Here is a 26521-nt window from a genome sequence, read left to right on the forward strand (position 1 = left end):
CTGAGAATGCAGATCGAATAGGTACGGGAGTGAGAAGGGCAAGTGAAGGAAAAGAAACTGTGGAAGAGATGTTCATTCTAATTAACGTTACATACAGCGGCTATCAATAGTAAGATCACCTTAGCTTATGTTTTGACGGTAGGACAAAGGCGTGAAGTGGGTGGACTGCTAGTAGCATCACAGGGGTTAGGGGAAAAGTGGCTATATGCCACAACTGTGGTACGCTTCACATTGTTCATTGCAAGGCATAACATTTGGGGTCAGAAGACGAGCTCACCAGAACAGCTTTACCCAAAATATAATGGGACTGTAACAATTGATGACCTTCGACAACATACTAAACACCTTGTTGTACATCCAAGCACCTGGGAAATAATCATTTTTGTAATACACCCAAGGCCTGAAGTATTTGGTTTGAGGGCTTCGAAGCTTTTGCTAACTTAGCACACAGATAACAAGACATTTTATTTATATTATTCTATTTTAGGTTAGCAAAATATAATTAACACCTTACTTCCATGGTTACACGCCAGACCTTTGTGTAATAGCTATAAAGGAGGACCTGGCCATGCTGCATTCAAAATAAATTGCTGTGAACTAATTATATGAATAGAAAAATAAGAATCAATTTATGTTAGGGCATTTTTCAGTGCCTTGGAATCAAAGTATTCCAAAGATCCGAGCAACAGCCTGTTCTGTTCACAGGGAATGGCTGTCAGCAGTCCAGTCTCATCCCGTTTCAAACCTTGGTTACACTCACGTCCAGTTGAATAAAGTCATTTTGCACAAAATGCATCGTTACTGGATCAATTGTTGATGTTTTCATTATTTCTGTGCACGGCAAGGAGATCCAGAACATTAAACCGCCTTCAGGTTTAGCATGCATCTATTTCTGGTCTATGATGAAAAGTCCCTTTCACTGTCCCATCTGTTGTACAGTAAAGGAATCGCCTTACAAAGGTTCTGGGCAGATGCGGACAGGAGAATAGAGTGAAGAACATATACAAATAGGTGTAGAATTGTGGAACCCACCATATTTTGTGCTATATTGTCATGTCCTATGCTCTCCACTTGCACTTCATTACTCACTCATGTCAAGTGTGTCAGCTATCCTGGTTTCCAAGGTCAATTACTTTACCATAATGTGTACCAATGGGAAAAAAACTTTACTATATACTGAATTCTGGAAGAGTTTTCATCTAGAACTAGAACCCTGTGCACCAAGAGTTGTCCAGTGACTTTACAAAGTATGTGATAAGCCGAGAGTGTGCTCACTTTGTGTTACAAGCTGAGAAACAAATTAAGAATTATGGAGCAACTCAGATCTGAAAGCTCTGGGTCTCCAGCGTCATGTCCCACTGCTGTGCTGCAGCGGGAAGAACCTTTGTGTGGACTCCATGGAGAGGAGGCAGGTCAGCTGTTGTAACTGCACGGTACAAATTCACTAACCAAGTAACCAATCAGGTTGGCCCAAGCAGTATACAAAACCTACCTGGGCTCTTCTGTGTCTTATTTCCATACTTTTCAGATTTTCCAGGATCTCAGTCACTAAGTCGTGATGATCATTTACTCAACATGTAGTCAGCACAGGATGGAGTGGAAGTGGCTTTTAATAGTGGCCCTACTAAGAGGATGCACATCCTATTGGAGAGTGTGTTGCCTCTCATAAGACATGCCAAGCCACAACAACAGGCAGAGACATCAAGCATGGGACATCAAGGATGATCACATAGTATTTAAAGTAAACAAAAGCATTATTATTACATATTTTGTTGTATAAATAGATTTGGAGCACTATAAGTGATGATAGCAGATTGAGTATTTTAGAACTTTTTTTCATACACTAAGCCAACATCTTCCACAACTGCTCTGTGAGCCATGCGCGCAAATGACCAGTTTGTGGTCCTAAACGGATAACAACTGCACGCGGGGTGTTTGTGAAGAAAGCCTTGAGGGCTTCAGACAGAACTGCGTAGAACGCGATGTTAACCACCCGGCCCTTGTCAAACTAGTAGCTGCCGTCTATGTTGTCCACAGGCCTGCGGATCTGGCAATACTACAAACAACAAACAATAAGGTAATAATGCTGTTATACTAAGCTCTCAGGCACACTCGTCACATTTGTACTTGGTGCAACACCTTTCCACTGTTTAATAGCAAGGTGTACTTTTCACAAAGAACAAGAAAACCAACTCTTCAATCTATCTGTAGACAAAGCTTAAGGGATTATCTGGGACAGGCAGCAGGATGGCTCAGGAAGTGAAAGGCTCACCATGGACATCTGCAGCTCAAAAGTTCGAATCCATGCAAGGCCAGCCCAACATTCTGTGATCCTAAGGTCCGCACATCGAATACCATTAAATTGGTTAGAAACTGCTATTTAGAGAACATAAAACAATATGAGTGCACTCTTGCAAACAACAATTAATTAGAACTATGACGTGTTAGATCGTTCCTAAATATTCCTGCTTCTTTATCTTCAACTCTACCTGCTCGAGCGTCCAGGAAAGCATTAAAGAGCCACCCAGAGTTATTGAAGCAGAAACACTGCTCCCATAGGCATCTTCTGAGGATGCACATCTGGTGCATAAACCAATACCAGAGGACCTACAACAGCTTTGCAAATATAGTTCTCGCACCTAGGCGCTGCAGACATGTGGATCAGACAGCTTTACATTATGGTTTAGGTTAAGTACTGCAAAACTACTCATTTTTACCTACATAGTCCAAGCTCATCCTGAAAAACCAGAGCATGTAAGAGGCCAGCATATTTTAATTTTAAGAAGCAGGTTTTAAATCAGTTTTCACAAAAATGCTAATCGACATCTTTGTTAACTCAATTTAGCACCGAAAATAGAGAAAAGTAAACATTGCTGTTTACCTTAAGGTTAATTCACAAATTTAAGGACTGTGGTTCACCTAACAATGATGCCAGGCACTGCCGCCTCTCGAGTCCACCGCCTTACACTCGTCTCTTCTGGTCACCTTCCTCCCGGTCCCTCAGCCTCACCACCTCTTCGGGCTGCTTCTCATCCTAACATTACCCACTTTCACCCATGCCCTCCTCTGAAACTACGCTCAACTCTTTGTCCCCAACCTGCCTCCGGGCCCTCTCCTGTCTTGCAGTCACATCCACCTCCCACCTGCCCTCACCCAACATTCCAGCCTCCCAGGCTACCACAGCCTGCTTCATGCCTGGCCTGCCTGTACGCATCAGCTGCAGTGCAGAACCACGCGCCTGCCAGTCAACCTGCCAGTTTACCAGGTTTTCCACCGAAGTGTGGTTTAATTTAAGATGCCAACTTAACTCTCTGCTTGGTGCAATGTTCTAGCCCATTTGTCCTACCCTCCCATCCCACATGCATGAAAATGTTGTGGGATAAGTAAGCCTGCAGAACAGTTCTGTACCACAAATGATGATGGAAAAAAGGCAAGCCTTTCGAAATAAGATTAGACAAGATTTTTGACAGAGAAGAAATCGTACATCAAGTGCCAGACAAGAGCAGGTAAAATGATCGAATGCGAAATGATAGAGTGTATTTTTTTTACCAGCAAAATGAGTGATGCCAAAATGATACCAAAATGTACACAATATACAAATTTGCTGAAAAGTGCCAAGAAACCTTTCCAAAGGTATTTTTCCACTCACCGTGTCCATTGCAGTAATAGACCCATTTCTCTTTGTTCTGGGCAAGAGTGGTACATTGCTTCAGGCCGGCTTTTTCCATGATGGAGCTGGGATCCTGCCTGGGTCCTTTCTTGAGCGTGCGTGAACTTCTCCTGACGCTGCAGACAACAATCACGACAAGAACTAGCAGCAAGAATAGAACAATCATCCAGGGTAAATGTTCGTTGATGTCGAAATGTTGGTGTATATGCTGCCGGGGCTGACTTCTCTTGGTGGGCTTGAAAGCGGAGTTCTTGGTTCCTTCCCTTCCAGTGACACTTCCTGCCGAGTGGAGGCTTATACCTGCTATAAATACATGTTTTTTGTGATGGTGATTTTGCTGGTGTCTTGGCTCTCTGGTGACTGCGACCCCCATGCCTGGGCCAGCAGTCTCGTTCTTTAAGGTGACATTGTAGATCCCTGTTGGTTCGGCAACGTACGTTGACACATTTGGTCTTACAGATACGGTAAAGGCAGGCCCTGAATGAGGGACACCTGCAAGTAAGGAGATAGATTATTGATATAGCCCATGTAGAATAGATTAAATAAAACAATATTAAAATATTAAAGGGGGGTGGGAGGGGGAGTAAAGATTTCAGAAGGTCCAAAGATGAGACCTTGCTGAAAATAAAAACTGGCCAACTTTTACATTTTAAATCTAATTTTAGTTGGCCAGGAAAATAAAGCAGGTGGACATGTGAACAGCCATGCCTGGAGTAGGATCAAAAGCCAGGGTGTTTAACACTTCAGCAAGACCATCTGCATTGTGATCTCACAGAACTTCCTGACCTTCAGGCCGACGCTTAGTAACAAGAGAGTAACAGAGTCTTCAGTAAGCACTTTTAGTAATTTCTTACCAATATATTGATCAAGTGTTGCTATACACATTCTGAGCATCAGCAAGTAGGATATTTTTTAATGGTACATTTTTTGTGGTGCTACTCTGTTAATAATGTCAGGGAGGTATGTTTTGACGTCCACATTACTTTTTGACCTGCTCCGCATAAAATGTTCATACATTTTTCATTTTTATTTATAGACTTAAACATTATATAAAAAATTGTACCATGAACTAATAAACATCTAACACTTGGCATTTAAATGACAATAAGACACCAGAAATAATTCAAGATAACAAAAGCTAAAACAGTACAAGTTCAAGGAAAGACAATTTGTGGATGGACAACATAAGAAGTAAAACAAGTTACAGGATTAAGAGGTATTAAATTCAGAGGAAAGGCAGAGTAGAGGGTTGGTTTTGTCTGAGCATTTTTTATAAGCAGAATATAATGCTGGATTTAAATGTGTTTTAGTTAGCATCGGCAGGCTTCAGTTGAGATGACTAGGCTAAACTCAGCTTGCATTGAGATTCGGTTTGCAGTAACAGAGAAAATGTGGCTTTTAAAATTGCATGAATGGGTTTCTTACGTGCATGATTCTCTTCTGTTTTTACTTAAAAATAAATAAACAAACAAAATAGAATTTTGTGGTGGGGTTTATTAGCTGAGCTGAAATGTATTATTTATTTTCCTCAAGAATGAAGCCATATGCTGACTGTTCCTGAATTTTGCAAAGTAACCAAGACTCTTTGCCAGTGTCTGCTCTAAACAATTGCACTTTGTAAATGTCACCTTACTTCCTATGAACGCCCTTTTATCATTATGCATGAAAGTAGGAGTTCCTAAATGCTCTTTTACTTGATGTGTCACATCTTCTTGTGTTACTATTGGTGAACTCAAATGACACATTATCAGCACATCCCTAAGATGGCAGATCTCACCATGTCGAGAGTGTGCATTTCACGGTCTAAAATCTATTAAATGTGTCCTATTTGGTAGATCTGCCAGTCTTTCAACTTACTTTCTCAAAGGCCACTGGACTGTCTAATGATTTATACTTAAACGTTCCTTGACCTTGACTGGGCAGATATAGGTTAGTCCTCTTGCTGAACTATAATTTGTTTTTGGCTACTTACTTGTTTTGGAGGACAATCTTCTGTTATTACCTCTCACAACTGGAATTATTTGCTGCATTACTGATGCTGTTTGCAAATTTGATTAACAAACTACTTTTTGCTCTCTGTAAAGATTTGTAGATTTGAATAAGCCTTTATGGTTTCGACTTTGAAGTTTGTCCTGTAAAGTTTCCTTTATTGGCACAGGGCCGCCATCAAGTGAGATTCACATGTCCCTGGTCCTGTGTCTCAAAACTTTAGATGTATGAGTTAAAAGAGGTGGCAACTGCTTGGTGGTAATAAGGTATTATATGGAGGAGAGCAAGCATAAGACTATTTAAGAACTTCTCTAAAGCAAAAAACTAACTTTGACCACATCACTGGAAAAGGTAGCATAAGCAAATGCACAGAACACAACATGCAAGCAATGTACAACTCCATCACTGTAACAATTCAATAGGGGCCCTTATTTCTAAATGTTACTTTTTCCATTAAAGTAAAGTCTGTCATTGTGCAAGTGCATAGTTCTGTTTTGGGTTTCTTTACAGATTTTAAAACTTTTACAATAATCATCTTTCCAGCCAGGATGGCTCACTGAATCAACAGAAAAAATATCTTTATCAAAGCGGAGTTGATGTCAGTAACTGAAAAGATCCGGATGTTTAACATCAGGCGACAAGAATTCCTAAAGATCACAATTTATTTGAGAAGGAGCCAATATCACTACTGTATTTCTTACAAAAATTAGGTTCTTGAAGACCATGGTTTAATTTAAGTTGTAGATATTGTACAATTACCAGTTAATTCTTCGCTGCATGGTGATTACATGCAGATCATAGCAAACTGTAGCCTTTGGAAGAGTTTTGCTCTGAAATGTGCACCTTTCTATCATCGAGGCCTTTGGAGTGGAATCGGAAAGCAGTATACTTTTATTGTTTAACTTCATGATGCACCGGTGGACACTATATCTACCAATTCATATTCGATGGTGCCAAGAAGCAACTGTGAAGTGGAAGATGATTTTTGTGCAGAGCTACATTTGACATTTTCTGGCCTCATTGTCAGGAATTTCAAACATGTGTGTAATTAAATCAAAATCATGCAATGTCGGTCCACATTTGGATTATCCTAATATCGCCAATGAATTCCTCAGCAGAGATATTATTCAGTGAAGTGGGTTTTTGTCCAAATAGAGGACCTCCCAGGAAGAAAGTTCTTTAGCAACTCCTTCTGTGCGGTAGAAGAAAAGGCTTCTCTGGCAGATTTTCTACACAGAATGACATCTGTTAGTACATATTCCGCAAGTACATTTATGTACAAAGAAATAAAGATTTCATGGCAAGATGGTTAATTCTCTTCTTTAGAAGTGCTCTGCTACTGATTTGGCTCACATCTGAGCTACAGAATAATTTAGATAGTCAACAACTGGTTGACCCTGGCCCCAAAGGAAATCTTTTAGAATGGTTTCAATTGGCTCTGGTGCTTTTGTAATCCAAGTACACAGATACAGCTAAATATTTTCAAACTCGTAGCCAAAACAGATTTTATTTAAGCCCACGGGCCAGGATGAAGTAGAGCCTCTCTTTCCGTTGCAATACGAAGAAAGCTCAAGGCATTGATAACATTTTGAATTACAAATATTGGATCCAAACCTAGGAATTGGGATGTCTAAATATTTGGTCTGATTTGATTCTTATGAACATTTTCTTTAATCAAAATCACACAAAATATCCTCTGCATAACAGCAACACTTCACTTTCACCCCAGTTGAGCTTGTGACCACTAGGGGGGAAGATATTGACGCAAGTAACTTAATAAGTTAGCAACTCAAGTTATGATATTTTAAGAAGGCAACAATTTATGGTCTAGAATGTCTTGCAGTCCTTGTCACCCGCCCGATTCTATGTGCATAAAAAATGTGTCGCAGGGCATTCACTAAAAGATCCAATTAGACATTTAAATGGCAAAGATATAAGAGGGAAGCCTGGTTTACATCCTCTGAAACAGCAGAATGTGTGTTGCTATTCTCACTGATCCATGTATGCTTTCATTCTACACATGATCATTTGTCAGTTTGGTTTTTATTTTTATTTTACCCCCAATCTCAAATGTACTGTATCCTTTTCTTTGCAATCCTAATAATGGGATGGGATTCCAAATACATGCACTCTATTCTTGGCATGGAGGTGATCCTGTAACTTACTCCTTTTATCAAACTATATTGTTTAGTGAACACTTGTTTCATCAGGCAAAGTCCAGAGAGATTTTTTTTGTTTTGCTTACACTGGCTCCATCCACACAGCAAGAAAATAAACCAGTTTTCCATGTCAATGGAATCCGGGCTTTGAATGCAGCAACAGCTTTTGTCATGGCGTGTACAACAAGAAATGACAGATGTGTTTGCACAGTACTTAAGAGTATTGACATGGAGGTAACAAGAACAGGGCCTCTCAAGGGAGTATCTCAATTGTCTGTAAATTCCTTTAATATTAAGATACCTGGATAAACAGATCATTAACCTGGACCACTTATAGGCATTAGAAACAGGCCTGTGGTTGCTTGGGTTCACCTTCAGAGTGGGCCTGGCCTGGCTAATTTGCAAATGGCTGGTTCCTGTCTGAGATGGAATTGTGGGCAAAAAACACAATGGACTAGATAGCAGCTCAGAGTAATTACCAGTGGCTGAGATTAACTCAAGCATTGTACCAATCACTTTTTTGTGTTCCTCAGTGTTACAGATGTGCCATACGTGAGTCCGAAGCTCACTGTGTCATATGACTAAAGCAGCTCATTACTGACAAGACCCAAATATGCTAAAAACTGGTCTGGATTGATTGTGTTTCCATTCAGAGGAAACCTTGCCTGGCAGATCGGCTTGACTGGTTCCGGCAATCTGCTCATATATTTGATTTTCGCAGTGCAAAGTGTTAAGCGCAAAGGGTATGCCAAGACGTGGGCCCTGTGTTCACTGTGCCATAAGACTCTAGTTACACCCTTCTGACAAGGCGCATACAGACCGAGCTCGGTCTAGGGTTGCATGTGTTCCCACTCAGAAAAACCTGAACTGGGAGAGAGCTGTCCTGGCAGCTCGGGCTGGACTGTCCCTCCGGGAGAAGGACCAAGGCTGATCGACACATGGCTCCCGTCTGATGAGGCATGATGGGTAAAAAACAGAGGATTGTATTGTTGCCCAGATTAATTACCAGTTGCTCATTTTAAATTTTAGCATTCCACCCTTTTTTTTTGCTGTCCTCAGGCAGTCAGACAGGAGCACAGTATCAGGGGTGTGCTAGGATGCGGACAGGAGCACCGTAGCAGGGGTGTGTTAGGATGCCGATAGAAGCACAGTATCAGGGGTGTGTTAGGATGCCGACAGGAGCACAGTAGCAGGGGTGTGTTAGGATGCCGACAGGAGCACAGCAGCAGGGGCGTGTTAGGGTGCCGACAGGAGCACAGCAGCAGGGGCGTGTAAGGATGCCGACAGGAGCACAGCAGCAGGGGTGTGTTAGGATGCCGACAGGAGCACAGCAGCAGGGGCGTGTTAGGATGCCGACAGGAGCACAGCAGCAGGGGTGTGTTAGGATGCCGACAGGAGCACAGCAGCAGGGGTTGTGTTAGGATGCTGACAGGAGCACAGCAGCAGGGGTGTGTTAGGATGCCGACAGGAGCACAGCAGCAGGGGTGTGTTAGGATGCCGACAGGAGCACAGCAGCAGGGGTGTGTTAGGATGCCGACAGGAGCACAGCAGCAGGGGTGTGTTAGGATGCCGACAGGAGCACAGCAGCAGGGGCGTGTTAGGATGCCGACAGGAGCACAGCAGCAGGGGTGTGTTAGGATGCCGACAGGAGCACAGCAGCAGGGGCGTGTTAGGATGCCAACAGGAGCACCGTAGCAGGGGTGTGTTAGGATGCCGAGAGGTGCGCCGTAGCAGGGGTGAGTTAGGATGCCGACAGGAGCACAGCAGCAGTGATGTTTTAGGAGGTGGTTAGGAACCCAGTAGCAGCAGGCATGTTCGGAAGAGGGTCAGGAGCACAGTTCTGGAAGGTCATTAGCAGCAGACTGGCAGTAGATGTGTTGGCAGGTGGACGGGAGCATAGCAGCAGGTGTGTTGGCAGGCTGTGAGGAGCGCAGTAGGTGCGTTGGGAGGCAGAGCACAATTTTGGAAGGCCAATAGCAGCACAAGGACAGCAGGTGTGTTTGGAGTTGGACCGGAGCAGCATAGCAGCAGGTGCATTGTGAGGCGGGGGCTGAAACACAGCTTCCAATCAAGTTAATTTGATGCTGTGCAAAAAATATTCTAGTCTCCTCCAGCACCAGGATGGACGCCCCATGATTCTAAAGTAAGTGTGATAGCACATAGCGGCGCTCTGTGGTACATAGGAATATACCTTCCTACACTGAACTCGTTTTTATTGGAATACAGACTTAAGGAATCGGGCACCCAACAAGATAGACTGCAAAAGTTACTAAGTTACTAAGAACCGAGACTAAACTGACTGATGGCTAATGAACCAATAAATTCGCAGTAATAACAGACGCTGTGCTTCGAAATTAACCTCACGCCCTGCTTACACGGAATGCAGTATAGTTCCCATTGGGCAAGATTGCACATTCTCAGAAGAACACTAATCCTCTCATGAGACTGTGCCACAAAGAAATGTTGATGGTTCCCTAGAATTTCATTTCCACAAAACCAACAAAACATGAAAGAAGTAAAACTTCCGACTTTAAAAAACGACAAAAAAAGTTAAATCACATTTTACCCTATAAAAAAGTAAGGATTTTACGTAGGGATTTTTTTTTTATTAACTGATAAAATAGAATATTAAGTGATTACGAGATTAAATGTATGGCATGGGGAGGTCTTATCCACTTTAAAACACGTGAATTAAATGAAATTGTTTTCACGGACATGGTTTTGTAAAAATATTCATACAATTAAGCACAAAAAGATTATGGCCGTAAACCTTATAAAGTCGAAATAAATAAGTTAGGGAGTCAAAGTTTTAGCATATATGGTTGAATTTGTAAAGGTCAAACTTTACATAGCTTATTTTCTGACCTTAAATTCATGTTTACATTCATCTTTAGCAAAAGGTAATGGAAGCGGTCACCAGTTATGATGGCGGAATTACGTCTACGTCAACTAGCTGCTGGATAAACGTACGATATGCTCAATTAATTTACTGTAAAACATGTTCCCCCCAAACAGCGCATTTCAACAATTTTAAACTCAAAACAATAAAATATGATAATATCAGTGCTTAGTTTGAGCCGGTGGTTTCCGGTGCTCGACACGGACGCTAAATTGTCAACACTGGTCCATATAATAGTCTGCCCCATGGTGGTGCTGTCTGCCTAATTTAGAGATAAGCGCGACAGTTGTTTATTAATTCAATACACATTAAAATGACTAATACCTGCCACCCAAGTCATTCTTATAGCTTTGGGTGGCCTGGAATATTCTGAACTGTCTCACTCGTAGATGTGGCGGTTGGTAGCTTTGTTAATACCGTCATTGCCAGTGGTGGTAGGGGCAATGAGTGGTGCAAGCTGTAGTGGCCTCCTGACTGGCCCGGACACTTTTTTTTTTTAATACAAACTAAGCACTGGATAAAACGATCCTTCCTATTCATATAATACTGTTTCAACTGTATATATTTGATTAAGATTAAATCTAAACCCTCAGTTGTGGACATCACTGTCTGTTCAGAATTTACCTTTTGGAGGGTTGGTTGTGGGTGAAACATCACTGCTTGCGCTGGTGGGATTTGTTGTCAAAGGGCCACAGATGTGGTCTCTTTCCTTAGTTCCAGGCTCTATGATGACCAGTCCTTGTTCCACACAGTTAGTATGGTTCTTGCACCTAAGGACACTAGAAGGCACATCTGAGAAGGTACCAGGGGCACATAATCTACATCGGACATCCTCAATCTCGCTACCTTTGCGCCTCACACCAGATCCAACGGGGCACACTGAATGAGGCACACAGGTCTCATTGAACAGAAATGAACCTGGTGGGCAGGAGCACTCCCGGTCAGACAAGGCCGTGCAGGCGGTACGTTCCACCAGCGGTAGTGTGCAAGACCTACAGGTGTGGCATCTCTCTACACCGGTTTCATGTTTTGTGAATGTGCCCTCAGGACAAGAGCTGCATTCCCGCAGGTCGGTCGCTGTACAATGCTTGGACACGTAGGTGCCTGCAGGACACTTGTCGCATATCACCTCCGTGTGGGACTCTCGATCAGTGTGACGGTACTTGCTGAATCGTAAGCTTTTTGCGGCTGTCAAAGAAATCCTTTCATGCTGAGCATGGGTGCTGGTAGCCATTACAAGAAATAGCTGTAAAAAGAATAACAAACAGAATCATTCAATCAGAGTGTATTTCGGAGAAAAAAAAATTGTTCCATAAAATAAAGCAAGCATAAAAATATGAGAAATCATAAATTTAGCAACCATGTGACACAAATCAATAAACAATACTCGCTTACAAAACTAACAGAATTTCATTTAACAACATCATGTCATGTTAATTGGAGGAAACATAACTCAATGGCAACACATCTTTTCTATCCTCAAGTGTCTACAACATTTTGCAGCTTGCATCCAAGATGACCATCAAACAATAAGGAAGTAGTAAGTAAAAGTGAGTGCCAAGAATAGGCTGGAATAACCAACTTGGAGAAGAAACAGGCAGCAGGCCATAAATCAGCAACCAGTCTATCAGTAGAAGTTCATCTCCTTGTGACCAGTCATACGTTCTACAGCAGGCAGAAAGAAGTAAGCAAACAAAGAGGATGTGTACCATAACAGAGGAACCGGTTTGGGTTTATGAGTAATCTACATTGGCCACTCGACAAAAGAGCATCATGGGAGAGACGGTGAGGCGCATGCACTGCCAGTGAGACAAGACTTATTCCTATACTGTTTTCCCAAGTCTTGCCACCCTTTGTAGGTTTTCGTTAAGGTTTTCCGTGGCTACACTCTGATGGAGTGATCACGTTGAAGGAATTTGCTACATAGAATCTTGTGGGGCACTAATCATATATCTACCCTTCATGTGCTTTATTTTTAGCATGGCAGGTCATAATATGTCCCACGTCTGCCTACAAGTCACCATCAAGCCAGTATATTTGGAAAAGAAAAAAATGAGTCCTATTAAAAGACCAGGCCTATTGGGACTTTTTGGGCACATGTCATTCTCCCTCATAAGATTGTTCTATAAGTTCTGATCTTCTAAAGCAGAGAAGACAAAGCAAAAACAAAAAAAAAAGGTCCTTGCCAGGATTGTGAATAAATGCTCTTGACATCTTCAAGGGAGGTGCAACAGTTACCTGTCCTCACTTTCTGACTACTTTCTAGTTTTCACAGAACCGCCATGGCTACCCTCTTATTTTAACAAATGCATATATCCACATCTCTTTTTGGTATGTGCTGCCCGTTGTTCTAGATTTAAGGTTTTAACATTAACATTTGAGCAATTGTATAGTTGGCACTTACACCTGAATACTTGTTGACGCCCCCTGGCAACATCTCGTTGACCAGGTAGGCTGCCTCAACAAAAGAGAACAGAGGCGGCTGAATAGCCCTAGATTGCTACACGCTATATTGGATTATAAAATCTAATAGTAGTGTTTTAGAATATGTGAAACCCCTTTTGAAATTTTTTATGTAAGAAACTACAAATAAATATGATTGACTGTTAAGTTGACTAAAAAAATGACATAAAAGCATAAAACACGCCTGTTAATGTTTTTCCGACAGAAAATCAAAAATTGATTGAAGGAAAAGCCTGGGCCATAGTGTCTTATCCACTGGAATTCTTCTAGGTAACACGTCACATCATCTTCAGTTTCTCTCTGCTCCAACAGGAGTAGTGCGAACCTGTACTGACACCACATCAAGGAGCTGTTCTACCAAATGAAAAAGTCAAACCATTTTGCACCAAGCTGCAGAGACTTCTTCCTGCTGGACAGTGGTAAAAGCTTCCCCTCCACACCTTACTAAGGCAGTGGGGTCCTTACCGCGCTGTTTTCCTTAACAAATTACCCATTAATAAGTCACTAGGTTTGCCAAGCTCTTTCAGGTCTTACAAAAAGCAAAGGCAGGAGGGACATCCCCAAGGGACATCCACATCTATAAGAAGCAACAACAATTCTTGACCCATTGTGTAGTTCTTTGCGGCTAATTCCTCAAACAGAGTCTCCCATGGATGTTTCTCTAGGTACATCATTTAGAATTGACGGCCTTATTAAAATCGACTTCTGAAGGAGGTAGACACGTGCAAAATCTCTTGGTCGTATACAGTATCCTCCATCGCTAAACTCTTAGCTGGTACAAGAAAGAAGTCTTCTGCAGCCCCCTATTCTGTTTTTGCTTCATGGGCTCTCTCACTTATGCTAGCGCTAAATATACCTTCTATGATGCTTCAAGCTGCCCCCTAGGCTGGTATCTTCTCGCTATGATGGGCGGGGGCTCACAGAGCGGAAAAATCACCAACCATAACTGTTACGCCTTCATGCTGCTGAATACTCTTGTGAGGCGGTGTACCAACTACACAGTTCCACCGTCACCCTTCCTGCCGCAGCCGGGCTCTGATGTCAGGGCCTCGTTTCAGCCTTCCGCAGCTACCAACATGTTTCTATTATATATTTGGGTGCTGTAATGAACATTACAGCTTCTATCACAGCTAAAATTTTATCTTACAAGCGGTATATATAAGAAACCCATAATAAAGAGAGAAAAATATATTTACATCCTGCTGTCTCCTTCCACCCTCCCTCACTTCTAAGCCAGTGGGCAGATCTTTGTTGATGTCTGAAGCCCTTTTTTCACCTGACCTCTATCTGTCATTGGTATATCAGTTGCTGTAGTCTACATTAATAAAAAAAAGCAAAAGGATCTCACCCTTGGAGGGCAAGCAAGTTCTCTGTTTTTGTGTTTTATTTAGTTCAGGGCTACATATGTGAGACATTCCATTGCCATGGTTACCCACATCGTTAAATATTACATAGTCAGTGTGGTGGGTAGTTCACGTTTCCCGATACTCACCATTATCATTGTCGGCACCACCATTAAGATCACAGCCCATTCGCACCCTATCACAGTGTCTAGCGAGTCTTGGCCATGTCCAGGATTATTGTCATTACTGCGTCTGGGATCGGGAACCCTCCTATTTTTTTTACGCCTTCAAGAACTTCTCTCCAGCAATTTGCCAAATGTGGGCACACACACAAAGATTGTACTGAGTTGCCTCTAGCCCACAACCAGTGCAACAGTGGTCTGTTGTCCCTGGAACCACTTAGCTCAATGTATCTGGAGTCAGGTACCAGCCGGTCATCCAATTTCTGAAGGATTCTGTATGGTGGATCCACTCGCCTCTCTACAGTGCCTCCCATGACTTTGTATTGATACTTCCTCATTGGGGACATCTCCCATTAGTGCATCTATTTCCATGAGCTTAAGCTTGTGGGTTGGCTTCTTAATTTGTGCATGGTAGATAAGGCCCCTAGTGCCTGCAAATGTTTGTACAGCCAAGTCCATTCATACTTCTTTTATAGATACTGCCATCTTTTGTTAATGTTAGATTATTAGTCAATTAAAACCATAAACAAAATCACACAGTTAAAAAATACATAACGAATAAAAAGAAAAATAGATAAAAAGCGGGTATGTCATACAATTAGTACAACATCGACTCTTCATGCTACATATCCTTTGCTTTCTTCAACTTGCCTTCCTGAAGATTTTAGTCGGTATACCAAACACTAATCTATGTTAGATAAAAGCGACTAAACAGCAGCTGATCATTACCCTGATGTCTAAAAAAGCAGGCTTTCCACACAGATAACTAAACTGTCCCTTAAGTAAATGAATATATGTAGTTAAAATGCCTTTAAGCGGGACTGAGGCAAGTATGAATACGGAGCAAGATGGACTATGAGACCCACCATTAAAAGCAATTATGCAAGAATTCACATCATTAAAAATACAGAAATTGATAAAGTAGTTATCGGAGTCTAATGGGATAGGGAGCTACTAGTTTCAGTCCCTAGCTGCCCGTCCTTCACAGTTTCTGTGCGTGCTAGGTTAACATCAGAGGTTTCCGAGTTATTACAATCTAGAATTACATTCAGGAACCCCCTCCAGATTACACATTGCGTATCCTATTAGCTGATCATTTTCTTAAAACGGATCAATAACTGAGTCAGTCTAATGTTCAGCGGATCCATGCACTCCACCAGTGCATGCCTGCAGGACCTAATTCCCTGTTCAAGGAACTCCCGCCTTAATAGAAATCTTCGTTGAACCATCAGAACAGGACTTAAACAGACAATGTGAAGCAGAGATTCAGGCCCCTGGTGGCATAGACGACAGGACCAGTCTTCACTTAGACCGGACATCCTCCATTTTGGCATGAGATCTAGTGTGGGTATTTCTCCAAGTCTTAGGGCCAGACATGACTGTTTGATCTTCCGGTGGTAAGGTGCAGCTACCAGGGCTGATTCTCTTAGAGTGGAATATGATTTCAACACCAGCCACCCGTGGCGACGTTCTGACAGGGTTTCTTTGACTGCCATCCAAATTTGCAGTTTAGTAGATTTATTTACTAGCTTCTTAAAGATTTGCCCAGAGATATTAGCATTCCAAAGGTCACCCGGATCAAGCGTCGTAATACTGTTTTCTAAAAATGTCTGGTAAGCACCGTTGCCCCTTTGCAAGTTAATTTCAATCCAGACTAGATTTGCCAGAGTGTTTCCAGCTGCTGCTCGCAAGTTATAACACAGCTTTACAAACGCCGCCGGCTTAGCGAGTGTCTGTTTTGTAAGCAGAAATTCTAGCCGGATTTGCGCAGGAGAAGCCGACTTGGGGAGCCTAAAGATTTGTTTATAGGCTCTTATCATCCTATTGGCTAGATGCATTACCAAAAGTCTGATTTTGGCAGTAGCGCCACCTGCTCTCCATTCTGCAATTCTTACACTTTCTTCTATTTCTCAAAAGTTCCAAGTTCTTTTTTTTTAAGATTTAAAAGCAGAGTGCAAAGAATCCTCTCACTTTAGTAAGCCATGAACCACAACCTTGTGCCCGAATGTCATTTGCAGGCCAAACAAAAAGCCTTTGCTTTGGTGTGGCTGTGAATCCCTCGCGAGTCCCTGTAGCCAGGAAGCAATAGACACAGTATCAGATGGCATGGCTGCATGGCTCCTGTGTTTACTAAACAGGCAGGAGTCCTTCTGCAGAGTGGAGTTTTCCACAGATACTGTGAGGCATCCGACACATCTTTCATAAGAGCCTTTGCACGGCCCGATACGTACTCCACCCTCCGAGGGCAAACACGAGCATCTATTTTGTGTTTTAAAATCCATTAGGGAGTCACTCCGGGGTGGAGATTACCTGCAAGAAACAGATTCATTAGCCTGAACTTAAATGAGGTGGAGCGCTCTGCTCAGCGGCGCGCTGTTATGTAACGCCACTTAGCAGGGAAATGCACCCAAGGGGGAGAAGCAGAAAGCACCCTTAGGAAGTACATTGGAAAGTGTCGACAGCAATGAAGGACTATACTGCTGCCAGCAGAGGAATGTGTGACCATATTCCACAAGCCAGAATCACACTGCTGCTACAAGGCGACTGGAACCATGCCTTCTACGCTGTAGAGCAGTGCTTAATTTGAGTTGGGGATTGCCGGTGGGGGCCACCGGGACTCATTTTTGGGAATGTTTTACCGCATCTGACAGTGAGAGAGGGAAAAGCACACAAATTGAAAAGGCGGAGGAAGAAAAAGATGGAAAAAAAGGCAGTGGCGGTTCCTCCGCTGAGGCGGAGGAGCGTCGGCCCACTGCCTCGAAGCAGCAAAAGAAAGGAAAAAATAAAATGATAAAAACGTAATGTTAATATCATTTTATTCTGTCCTCTTGCTGCGGCAGCTTGCGTGAGGGCGCGGGTGGGTCTAACAGACGCGGCCGGACTAGGAACCGAAACGGGCCCTGGCAGACTGCTCGGCCGGCCCCCTGAGGGGAAGGAAGGGGTGCAGCCGAGCTGTATGCAAGGGCCGGTTTTGGCCTATTTTCTTACAGGGGGCTGATATTGCTGGACCCGGTAACTAAAATGGCCCCCCAGGGGCCTAATACCGGCCCCCACCCTGGCGGTCCACCAGGGAAACGCCCGGTGCCCCCTACGGCCAGTCCGGCCCTGCTGACAGAGCAGCAGAGTGGTGGTTTGCCCCCACTCCTTAGTGCGCAATGACTGTCCGTCGCGCTTGGGCCACCCAAAACAGCCATTCGCACTCTCACTGTTCTCCATGCAGGCTGCATTACAGCCTGCGTGGAGAACATGCCCACCCCTCCAGCCCCTGCTCAGACCAATCATTGCAGCGTTGTGATTGGCTGCGGGGAGTGTGGGAGCCCTGGTGCTTCCTGTTTCCCCCAAGAAGCCAGGACTAGGACGCAGGAGAGGCGACAGCAGCCAGCAGGTCGGGAGTTGTGTTTTTTTTTTTTTAACCCTAGCCCTTCCCCACCGCCCCACTGCTGCTTCCAGGTAGCAGCCGCGACTGAAAAAATGACACAAAGGGAGAAAACAGAAACTTGGAAGCATGAGATAAGGGGTCAAGGAGTGTCTGTTAGTGGATTAAAGAGGCACGAAGTGCATCTGGGACTATCCAGCTTTATTATTCAGCCCGCGGCTTCTGAGCAGAGCTTTGGGCACCGGCACCCATACTTATACAAATTAGGCACGGACAGGAAGGTGACACTGGAGGCCACATGTACATTGTCACTACTAATGCATTACCAAACTCGACCCTACAGACAAACAGAGTTGGATGGGGGAGCGATTGTATTACGGTAAAAGAGGACCACGGAGAATGTTACGCTTCACTTCTTATTACAGTGGATGTGTTCCTCCTTTTCTATGGTCGTTTCACTGGGGATGCTGGTGATTTAGAACGTCACACACAAGTCACATCCACAGTGGAATGCCTTGATGAGTAGATATTCTGTGGTTTTAAAAGTCATGTTTAAAGGGAACCCTGCCTTTAGATTAGGACAGTGTTCTGAGCCTTCACTTTTCATTACTACTGGGGAACAATGCCAGACCAGGAGGCTGGATAGCACCAGAGTGGGGACAAACAAACTGCATGAAGGAAAAAATAGAGAGGGCAAGCCTTCACTGCTCATGCTCCTAGGATCTGCAACAGCAAAACTACTGCCATCCGATCAGCACCAACTCTCCTACAACTGCAGAACAAACGCTTAAGACGCCTCTTCAAGCCTGTCCTCCACCTTCTCCCAATTACTGTACCTTCTCAGGGGCCACGCCCTAGGTCAGGGCTCTGTTGCTCTCAGCTAGGTTCACGAACTACAAATGCCAACACATACACAAAACAATACACAAAACAATACAGCTTTATCTTTTTTAACACATTTGCAGTCAAACCAAAATTTGCATCAGATAGGTTTCCTCACCTCAACAAAAACAGTGTTGAAGATTTATTATTACCAATTACTTTTAGAACAGCTTGGTAATGTGAAATGTGTTCCGCCTGAGCTCGGCTCAAGTGTATTCCAAAAGCATACACATTTCTGTCTGGGACCCACCTCATTCACACCTTTCTCTTCGGCTCTCGGCTCCCATTTGGTCTGTCAAAGGACTGTCTATATCTTAGTCAGGATGGAAGAAGCGAAAATCCATGGGGCTGCAAAGGTGTGAGATTTGCGCCTCAAGGCACCTCCGTACCACCTTTCCTTTCACAGAAAGGCTCCCACCAGCCTCTTGGGATCCAGGCATTAGAGGAGGCCTGACCGAAGTCTAGGTTTAGGGGGGGAGAACACTGAAGTGTGGTGGGGTCAACTGGGAGAAACAAAGGGAGCTGGGAGACTGGAGAGGGTGTGGCCTAACGGCCAGATCTGCCGACTTTGGAGCTGTGGAACCAGGTGAGAGTCTGAGCGTCGGCTCAACATCCTGTGATTCTGGGCAAATCACGTAATCTCCTACGTGCCTAACAATAAATGAATGTGTCCTTGTGTAATGTAACTGGTGCTCATGTAAAGCGCTCCAATACCTTCGGGTGGAATTCGCGCTATATAAAACCGCAAAAAAAAAAAAGAAAGAGCTCCTTTCAGCGGAGACAGAATCATCACTTTGTTTTGTTTATGGAAGTCTGGGACATTTTTATGCCATACAGTATTTCCCAAGGAAAGCACACACATCACGTTGCCAAAAAACAAGTCAAAAGAAGTCAGGGGATGTGATTAGGAATAAGTAACCTCATCACCAATAGCTGACAGGTTAACTACTTAAAATACCGTACTTGAACAACTCTGAGCAGACTCTGGCATAAGCTCAAGAGGAACAAGGATGTCCCTGCATGCTGCTGCACTGAAACATCCTGGTCTTGCAAGTCAGACATGCTCTACCCGGGGAACTTAACTCTTGGGACTAAAGGGTGCAAACTCCCCGAGAACAGCAGACTCAGTCGCCTGCTTGAAAGAATGGAAGACTAGCTGGAACTGGACATGTGTATGTGGGCTCACAAAGCTGCAAGAAGCCACCTGCGGCTGAAATAGGTTGAAGGGTTTAACTAGACACCTCTTTAACTAGCAAGATTTCAGTTTCACATCTTCAGAAGGGCCAACCCAGTGTTTTATCCTAATACATGTAATAAAATGTGCATCACTGGATTTAATTTTCTCACCAGGTATTAACTGACTCAGTTTGTTATACAAATGCAATTTCACCTGCATAAACCAATCACTCACATACAACTCTGCACAGACTGGGATAAATGAAGCATTGTAGCCCCACCCGAACAATGAAGTCTGTATGTTGATGAAAAGAAGTATGAGAAGACTTGATGCTTGTGTTCAGCCCTTCACGGAAGCCGAGTGACGCACAGCCTAGAGGTTTCAGTTCCAACTAGATCGCCCCAGTGGTTCAAGGTCTGTTACAGGAAGCTATAAACCGCAAACCACAAGTTCCAAAGCCAGAAAGCGCGGCGAGTAAATGCAGCTGCTTAAGAGATGTGCCTGACAACAAAGACAGCTTTATGTTTTAAGTCTGGTAAAGGGGGAGCAGAGCACTTTATGGAGATCCCTTTGTCGGAATCATCTCAAGTGTGACATGTTGTACACAGAGCAGAACTGTTTGCTTGGAGGGCAGATGAAACCAGATTACAAAACCGGTTGTGGCGAAGAAGAGGGGCATATCAACATATAATTGGAACAGTACAATGCAGCGAACCATAAAGTCTGTTTTTCCAATTACGCTTATTTACAATCTGAGGTGCACATGCTAAGTTGAAATGAGAATATCTGATGGATCCATGGTCAACATTGGTAAATTTCCAACCCCGTATACAAGCATCAAATTTCAAGAAGTGTGTCTGACCCACATCAAACTCGTCCACTACAAAAAATAGAAAAGGGGGGGGGGGGGGGGGAGCACAGATTAAAAATCTAAAACACTTCTCTGAAACAGTCCAAGCCATCAGCAAGATGTGCCTGTGAGAGGCGTAGGAGAAGTTGAGATTGCTGCCAATCCTCCTTTAACCTCAAAGAAAGGGTACTTCATGCCGGATGAACACAGGTAGGACCTAACTAGCAAACTGAAAAGGCTGGCAGGCAGACACACACACCCACCCTACTTTAATAAATCTGTGTTCTTTCAACATGACACAGCGGCCTCAAAAAGAAGGGTTAGGAACTGTATAAAGCGCACACTCGGAGTGGCTGTATCACTTGGGCCTGAGACACGCCACCTGGAGGCACATGTGGGCCCGATTTAGAGTTTGACAGATGGGATACCTGATGAAAAGGTGACGGAAATCCAGGCCACCGTATTATAAGTGCCATAGGCCTTAATGCATTTGTAATGCGGCGGCTGAGATATCCATCAGCTGGATGGCATATCCATCATGTTTGAGATCGAGAATCCCCTCCGCCAAACTCTAAATCAGGCTATTAGATGCTACTGGTGGAAGATGTTATGTTTCTTGCATAGCAGCTATGGGCAAATGATTTAAAAACTCGAACATAAAAGTGGTACTCTTCTGGAGACTGGCGAGTTGCACCAAAAGGATACAAATATTGTTGCTTTGGTAAAATGGAGACTATTAGGCATTTTCTCCTAATCTGTGACTACGCAAGAGGGCCTGAGATATAGCTTGTTAGGGTCTTTGCTGCAGGGGAAGCATAGCAATAGGTGGTAGGTTTTAATCGATTTACGGACGTCCATGGTTTCTGAACTTCATGAACATACATAAGCAAATATGTGTGTTCATGCACACACATCGCTTCCACCTCAAACACTTTCACCCATCCCATCATGCTGTTCCCCTTGTGGATTTCCACAATTTCTGTCTGCAGTTTTAAGACGAGGTGTAAATATTCAACAAGGCACTTTTGTGGCGGCCTGCAGGATGATATTAGAGAAGAGTTCTGTTAGACATTGGGTTACTGGTTAAGGGGGAAGGAGGGGTTGGGGGTGGGGGGTGAAACCCTACTATAGCAGAACCCACATTCTCTCCAGTGTGAAACACAAGCAAATGCAAAATTAACCTGGGCAGTCAGAATTAACTTAGAGGCAATGTGTACAGGAGTTATGCAGAACTTCAAACAGGAATAAAGTGGAAACGCAACACAAGAAAAATTTGATAGATTATTTGAGACCAAAAAAAAACAAAAATTCAATCAGAAGAACTGTAGGTAAGCAATTGCAAAGTTTTAAACTAAAACAGTGTCTAGAAGGACAAAGTGCCAATTGTGGTTTTCTGATCGCGTCAGACCGGGACAAAATCACAAGTTCAGACCAACTGCATTGGAGAGGAGGCTGATACAAAGACAAAGTTAGGCCCGCTGAACAAAGTACCTAAACTCTTGGTTTGGGAAGTGTTGTGAGATCCCGAGTTGAGGACACGTCATGCAGTGGTGGTTCAGAGGAACTCCAATGCAGAATCCTGCATCATCCTCAATGAAGGGCTTGCGATGCGAAGTCCTGTGTCGAAGATGGGTTGCACACCAGTGGTTTTGAAGAAGCGGTGGGGCTGCGATGTGGAGTCCTGCATCATCGCAGAGGAAGTTGTTGACCAGGGGCTTGCGATGCAAAGGCATGCATCAAGGATGCGTCATGCAGCGGAGGTTGAGATGAGACTCCGGGCTGCAATACAAGATATGGCAACACGGATGCATCGCCCTGGGGACGTTCTGAAATGGAGCAGCGAGGAGATGCTTAGCGCTGCATCATTTCCAGCCATAGGACCACGGCTGGGCTAGCAGAGCACCTGAGGCCAGCTTCCAAGGGACTAGAGCTGGGGAGGCACCAGTAGGGGAAGGCTGAGACTCACAGCGGTCAGAGTCCAGGTGTTGGGGTCAAGGTGGTGGATGCCTTTTCTTTCCCTGAGGCTCTGATGAGGCCAGCTGTAAGAAATTAGGTTGTTGGTTGACTGGGGTATAAGAAACAGTCAAGCACCAACCACAATCCATTCACAATAAAGCACAAGCGAACTCTAAATTAACCTGTGCTTACCCTCTTGGTAACTAGGCACACAGCACGCAGAATTAACTTAGAGGCAATGTATAAGTATTTGTGCAACACTGAAAACAGTAAAACAGTGAAAACACACTACAAAAGGAGCCCACAACAGATTACCAAAAGAGTAATTTTTAATAAAAAAAACAAGACCAAAAATGACAAAAATCCAATTAGTAGAACCAGAGATAATAAATGTTAAGAGTTTTTAGTGAAAATAGTGCCACAAAGCGCCAACTGGGGATATCTGGTCGCGCCAGACCAGGACAAAGTCAGAAATTCAGGCGACCAAGATGGAGCGCAGGCCGGCTACAGGGAGCCAGTTAGGCCCGCTGAACAGAGTACCTTAAATTCTGGTTGCAGAGCATTGCATGGATCCGCGTCGATTAGGTGCCACACAGCCAAAGCAACGTGTAAGTTCCGAGATGCGGAGAGGAACCGGTGCGTGGTCCTGTTGCACTGTCATCGAGGATACCGTTGACGGGACTTGCAATGCAAAGTCTGGTTTCGGGGATACGGCGCACAGTTGGCGATGGGTCGGTTCCAAGGAGCTGTAAGGCAGAGTCTGGCACTGTCGTGGAGGCTGCCGTTTACAAGAAATGCAAGGACCTGGGCTGGAGATGCATCACTCTGTCGCGGTGATCCGTCGGTTACAAGGATTGCGGGGGCGGAGTGGGTCTTTGAGACTGATGCAATCCACGCAGCAGCACAGATGCGTTGGTTCTGCTCTGGACGTGCCGCTCAGCAGGGAAGATGCACCAGGACCGCTGGTAAGCACCTTGGGTCCACTTCCAAGGGTCCAGGACCGGGGTGGCACCACCTGGAAGGGCAGACTCACAGATGGCAGAGTCCAGGTGCAGGTTCAAGCTTGTTGGAAGCCTGTTATGTCCCTGTGGCTTCAGATGAGGCCAGCCAACTAGCCCTTTGAGTCATTCTGGGTTCAAGAGGTGCATGTCCAGTCCATATCACCCAGGCAAGAGGGCAGCAGGTCAGCACAGAGTGGCAGAGTGGCAGTGGCAATCAGTGTTTGCATAAACAAGCATTTGAGCAATACTGACTTTGGTACATGCGCCCTTTTTTTCACAGATTAAATAGACTCCACGGCGATTAAAAGGCCCCCCATTTACCACATAAAATGCAGTTCACCCAAAATCAAAGTAAGCCCCCATGTTCATGTCCACTCATATAAACGGTACCAGCATTTAAATACACTTGAGTAAAAGCCGCTTTATTTAATTCTTTCAGAACAACAAAACTGAAATAGGCTACAAATACAAACCAGCGTAAATATAGACGGTTATCACCAAAGAAGAACATCAAAAAGGATTCAGGTATCATAAACCTTATAAATAAAATGGAGTTTAATTTTACAGGAAAGGGAAACCAAACACTGATTATTTTTTATATATTTATTGGTTACAGATTACACCGTGTTATTGCCCTGAAGATAGTTCCACGATTAATACAGGGATTTGAAACGTGTCTGCACTTTTCTTCATTAAACCATGAGGGAGAATAATTAAATTTGGCAAAATTCTTGTAGAGGGACAACGAACATTGATTTATCCTCACAGATATTAAGCTTAATCCTCATGGTTAACAACTCTCACAAAAGGGAAACAAATTTGGTGAAAAGAGAGTGCTTTCTTGTTGATACTTGTGACAAATTATGATCTGGTGTAATGTTTATGATTTAGGTGACAAATGCTCTAGTGAAAATGTCGTTTTAGATTAGGAGATTGTTTTGTATTTTTTTAATGCACATTGTTTATCACTTATTGTTTGTATGAATGGATTAGTGTATCACTTCACTTTCAGGCTTGCAAAAATGTACAAATTATTATGAATTGTTGAAATAATGGCAAAATAATCAAGCAAGGACCAATAATTATATATATTGGCCCTTTGTCTGCTTGAATAAATAGCAGCACGGTAAAAAGGTGGCCAGGTCCTCTTTTTTATAAACTTTCTAAAAGCGGCATTTTCAGAACTGTGGTTTAATCTTCACCACAAGTTAAGACATTAAATTATGATTCCAGAGACACCAAACTTGACCCAGTGATCTTCCCATTTGGAAATTACACTTATAAAATGTGATCATTTAATCCCAATGTTATCCTATCGGAGATAGGCCTTGCAGTAGAGAAAAACGAATTTAAGAGTTTTTCACTGCCAGGACAGGTAAAACTTAATAGTGCATGTCCTGCTTTTTAAATACATTGCACCCTGCCCTCTGGGTAGTCCAAGGCCTACCCAAGGAGTGTGTTATATGTATATATTAAAAAGGATAGTTTAGGCCTGGCAAAAGGTTCATTTTGTGAGGTCGAAATGGTAGTTCAAACTGCACACACAGGCTTTGCAATGCCAGGCTTGAGACATGTTCAAAGGGCTACTTATGTGGGTGGCACAATCAGTGCTTCAAACCCTAAGAGCAGCATTTAATTTACAGGCCATGGGCACATGAAGTGCACTGTACTAGGGACTTATAAGTAAATATGCCAATTGGGTATGAGCCAATATTACCATGCTTAGAAGAGAAAGCACATGCAGTTTAGCACTGGTTAACAGTGGTAAAGTGTGCAGAGTCCTAATGGCAACAAAAACAAATTCAACAAAAAGGGGCGGAGGAATTCAAAACGTTTGGGGATGACCCTGCTGAAAGGGTCATTTTCAAGACCAGCCAACTAGCCCTTCGATTCACCCTTGTGGTCGCGGGTTCAAGATTCAGATCCAGTTCTTTCACTCAGACAGCAGGGCAGTGGAGCAGCAGTCCTTCTTGCAGAGCAGCACAGCAGTCCTACTGAGTCTTCCACAGGACCAAAGGTGCACTGAAGAGTTGGTTCTGAGGGTCAAAAATGTTTACCCAGCACCCACTTTGAGGTAGGAGAAGGTTTCTTGACTTTACCAACCCCCTGAGTTGCTTGGAATTTCCTGACCCGACCCTAGCTTGTCAAGGCTCACAAGAGACTAGCATCAAACCCTTTGTGAGTGTGCTCAGGTAGAGCCTTTGTGATGTCCCATCCTGCCAAACACCTATGCTCCTTTGTCTCACTGTCTGAGAGAAATACACAAAGACCAATGTCCAGCTACACCCAGTCATATGAACCCAGGATACAGGCTGCCGGCACCAAATGGTTGAGGCAAGAAAGGCCAACTTTCTAAAAGTGGATTTTTCTGAATTGGAACTTAAAATCCGATTTTACGATTAAAGGGGGTTTTAAGTTACAATTCTTTAAACACCAACCTTGACATTCCTGACTTCTCCCAATTGCAAGTTATCCCTTATTATTTGTAATAAGTTAACCCAATGTCATCTTATGGGAGAGGAAGGTCTTGCAGTAGTGAAAAGCAAATGTAAGAGTTTTTCCCTACCAGGACAT

General features: G+C 43.6%; 1 protein-coding gene across 1 annotated transcript in view; it reads right to left on the reverse strand.

Annotated features, from left to right (window-relative positions):
* TNFRSF21 (TNF receptor superfamily member 21) overlaps nucleotides 1–26521 on the reverse strand; it is a 183092-nt gene that overhangs the window by 131922 nt on the left and 24649 nt on the right. The window contains exons 2-3 of the mRNA XM_085610577.1: nucleotides 11342–11963; nucleotides 3650–4162 (exon numbers count right to left, since the gene is read on the reverse strand). Of these exons, the coding sequence (XP_085466703.1) occupies nucleotides 3650–4162; nucleotides 11342–11963 (1135 nt within the window). The remainder of the gene's footprint in view (nucleotides 1–3649; nucleotides 4163–11341; nucleotides 11964–26521) is intronic.

This window comes from Triturus cristatus, chromosome 6 (assembly GCF_964204655.1).
Source record: "Triturus cristatus chromosome 6, aTriCri1.1, whole genome shotgun sequence".
NCBI lineage: Eukaryota > Metazoa > Chordata > Amphibia > Caudata > Salamandridae > Triturus > Triturus cristatus.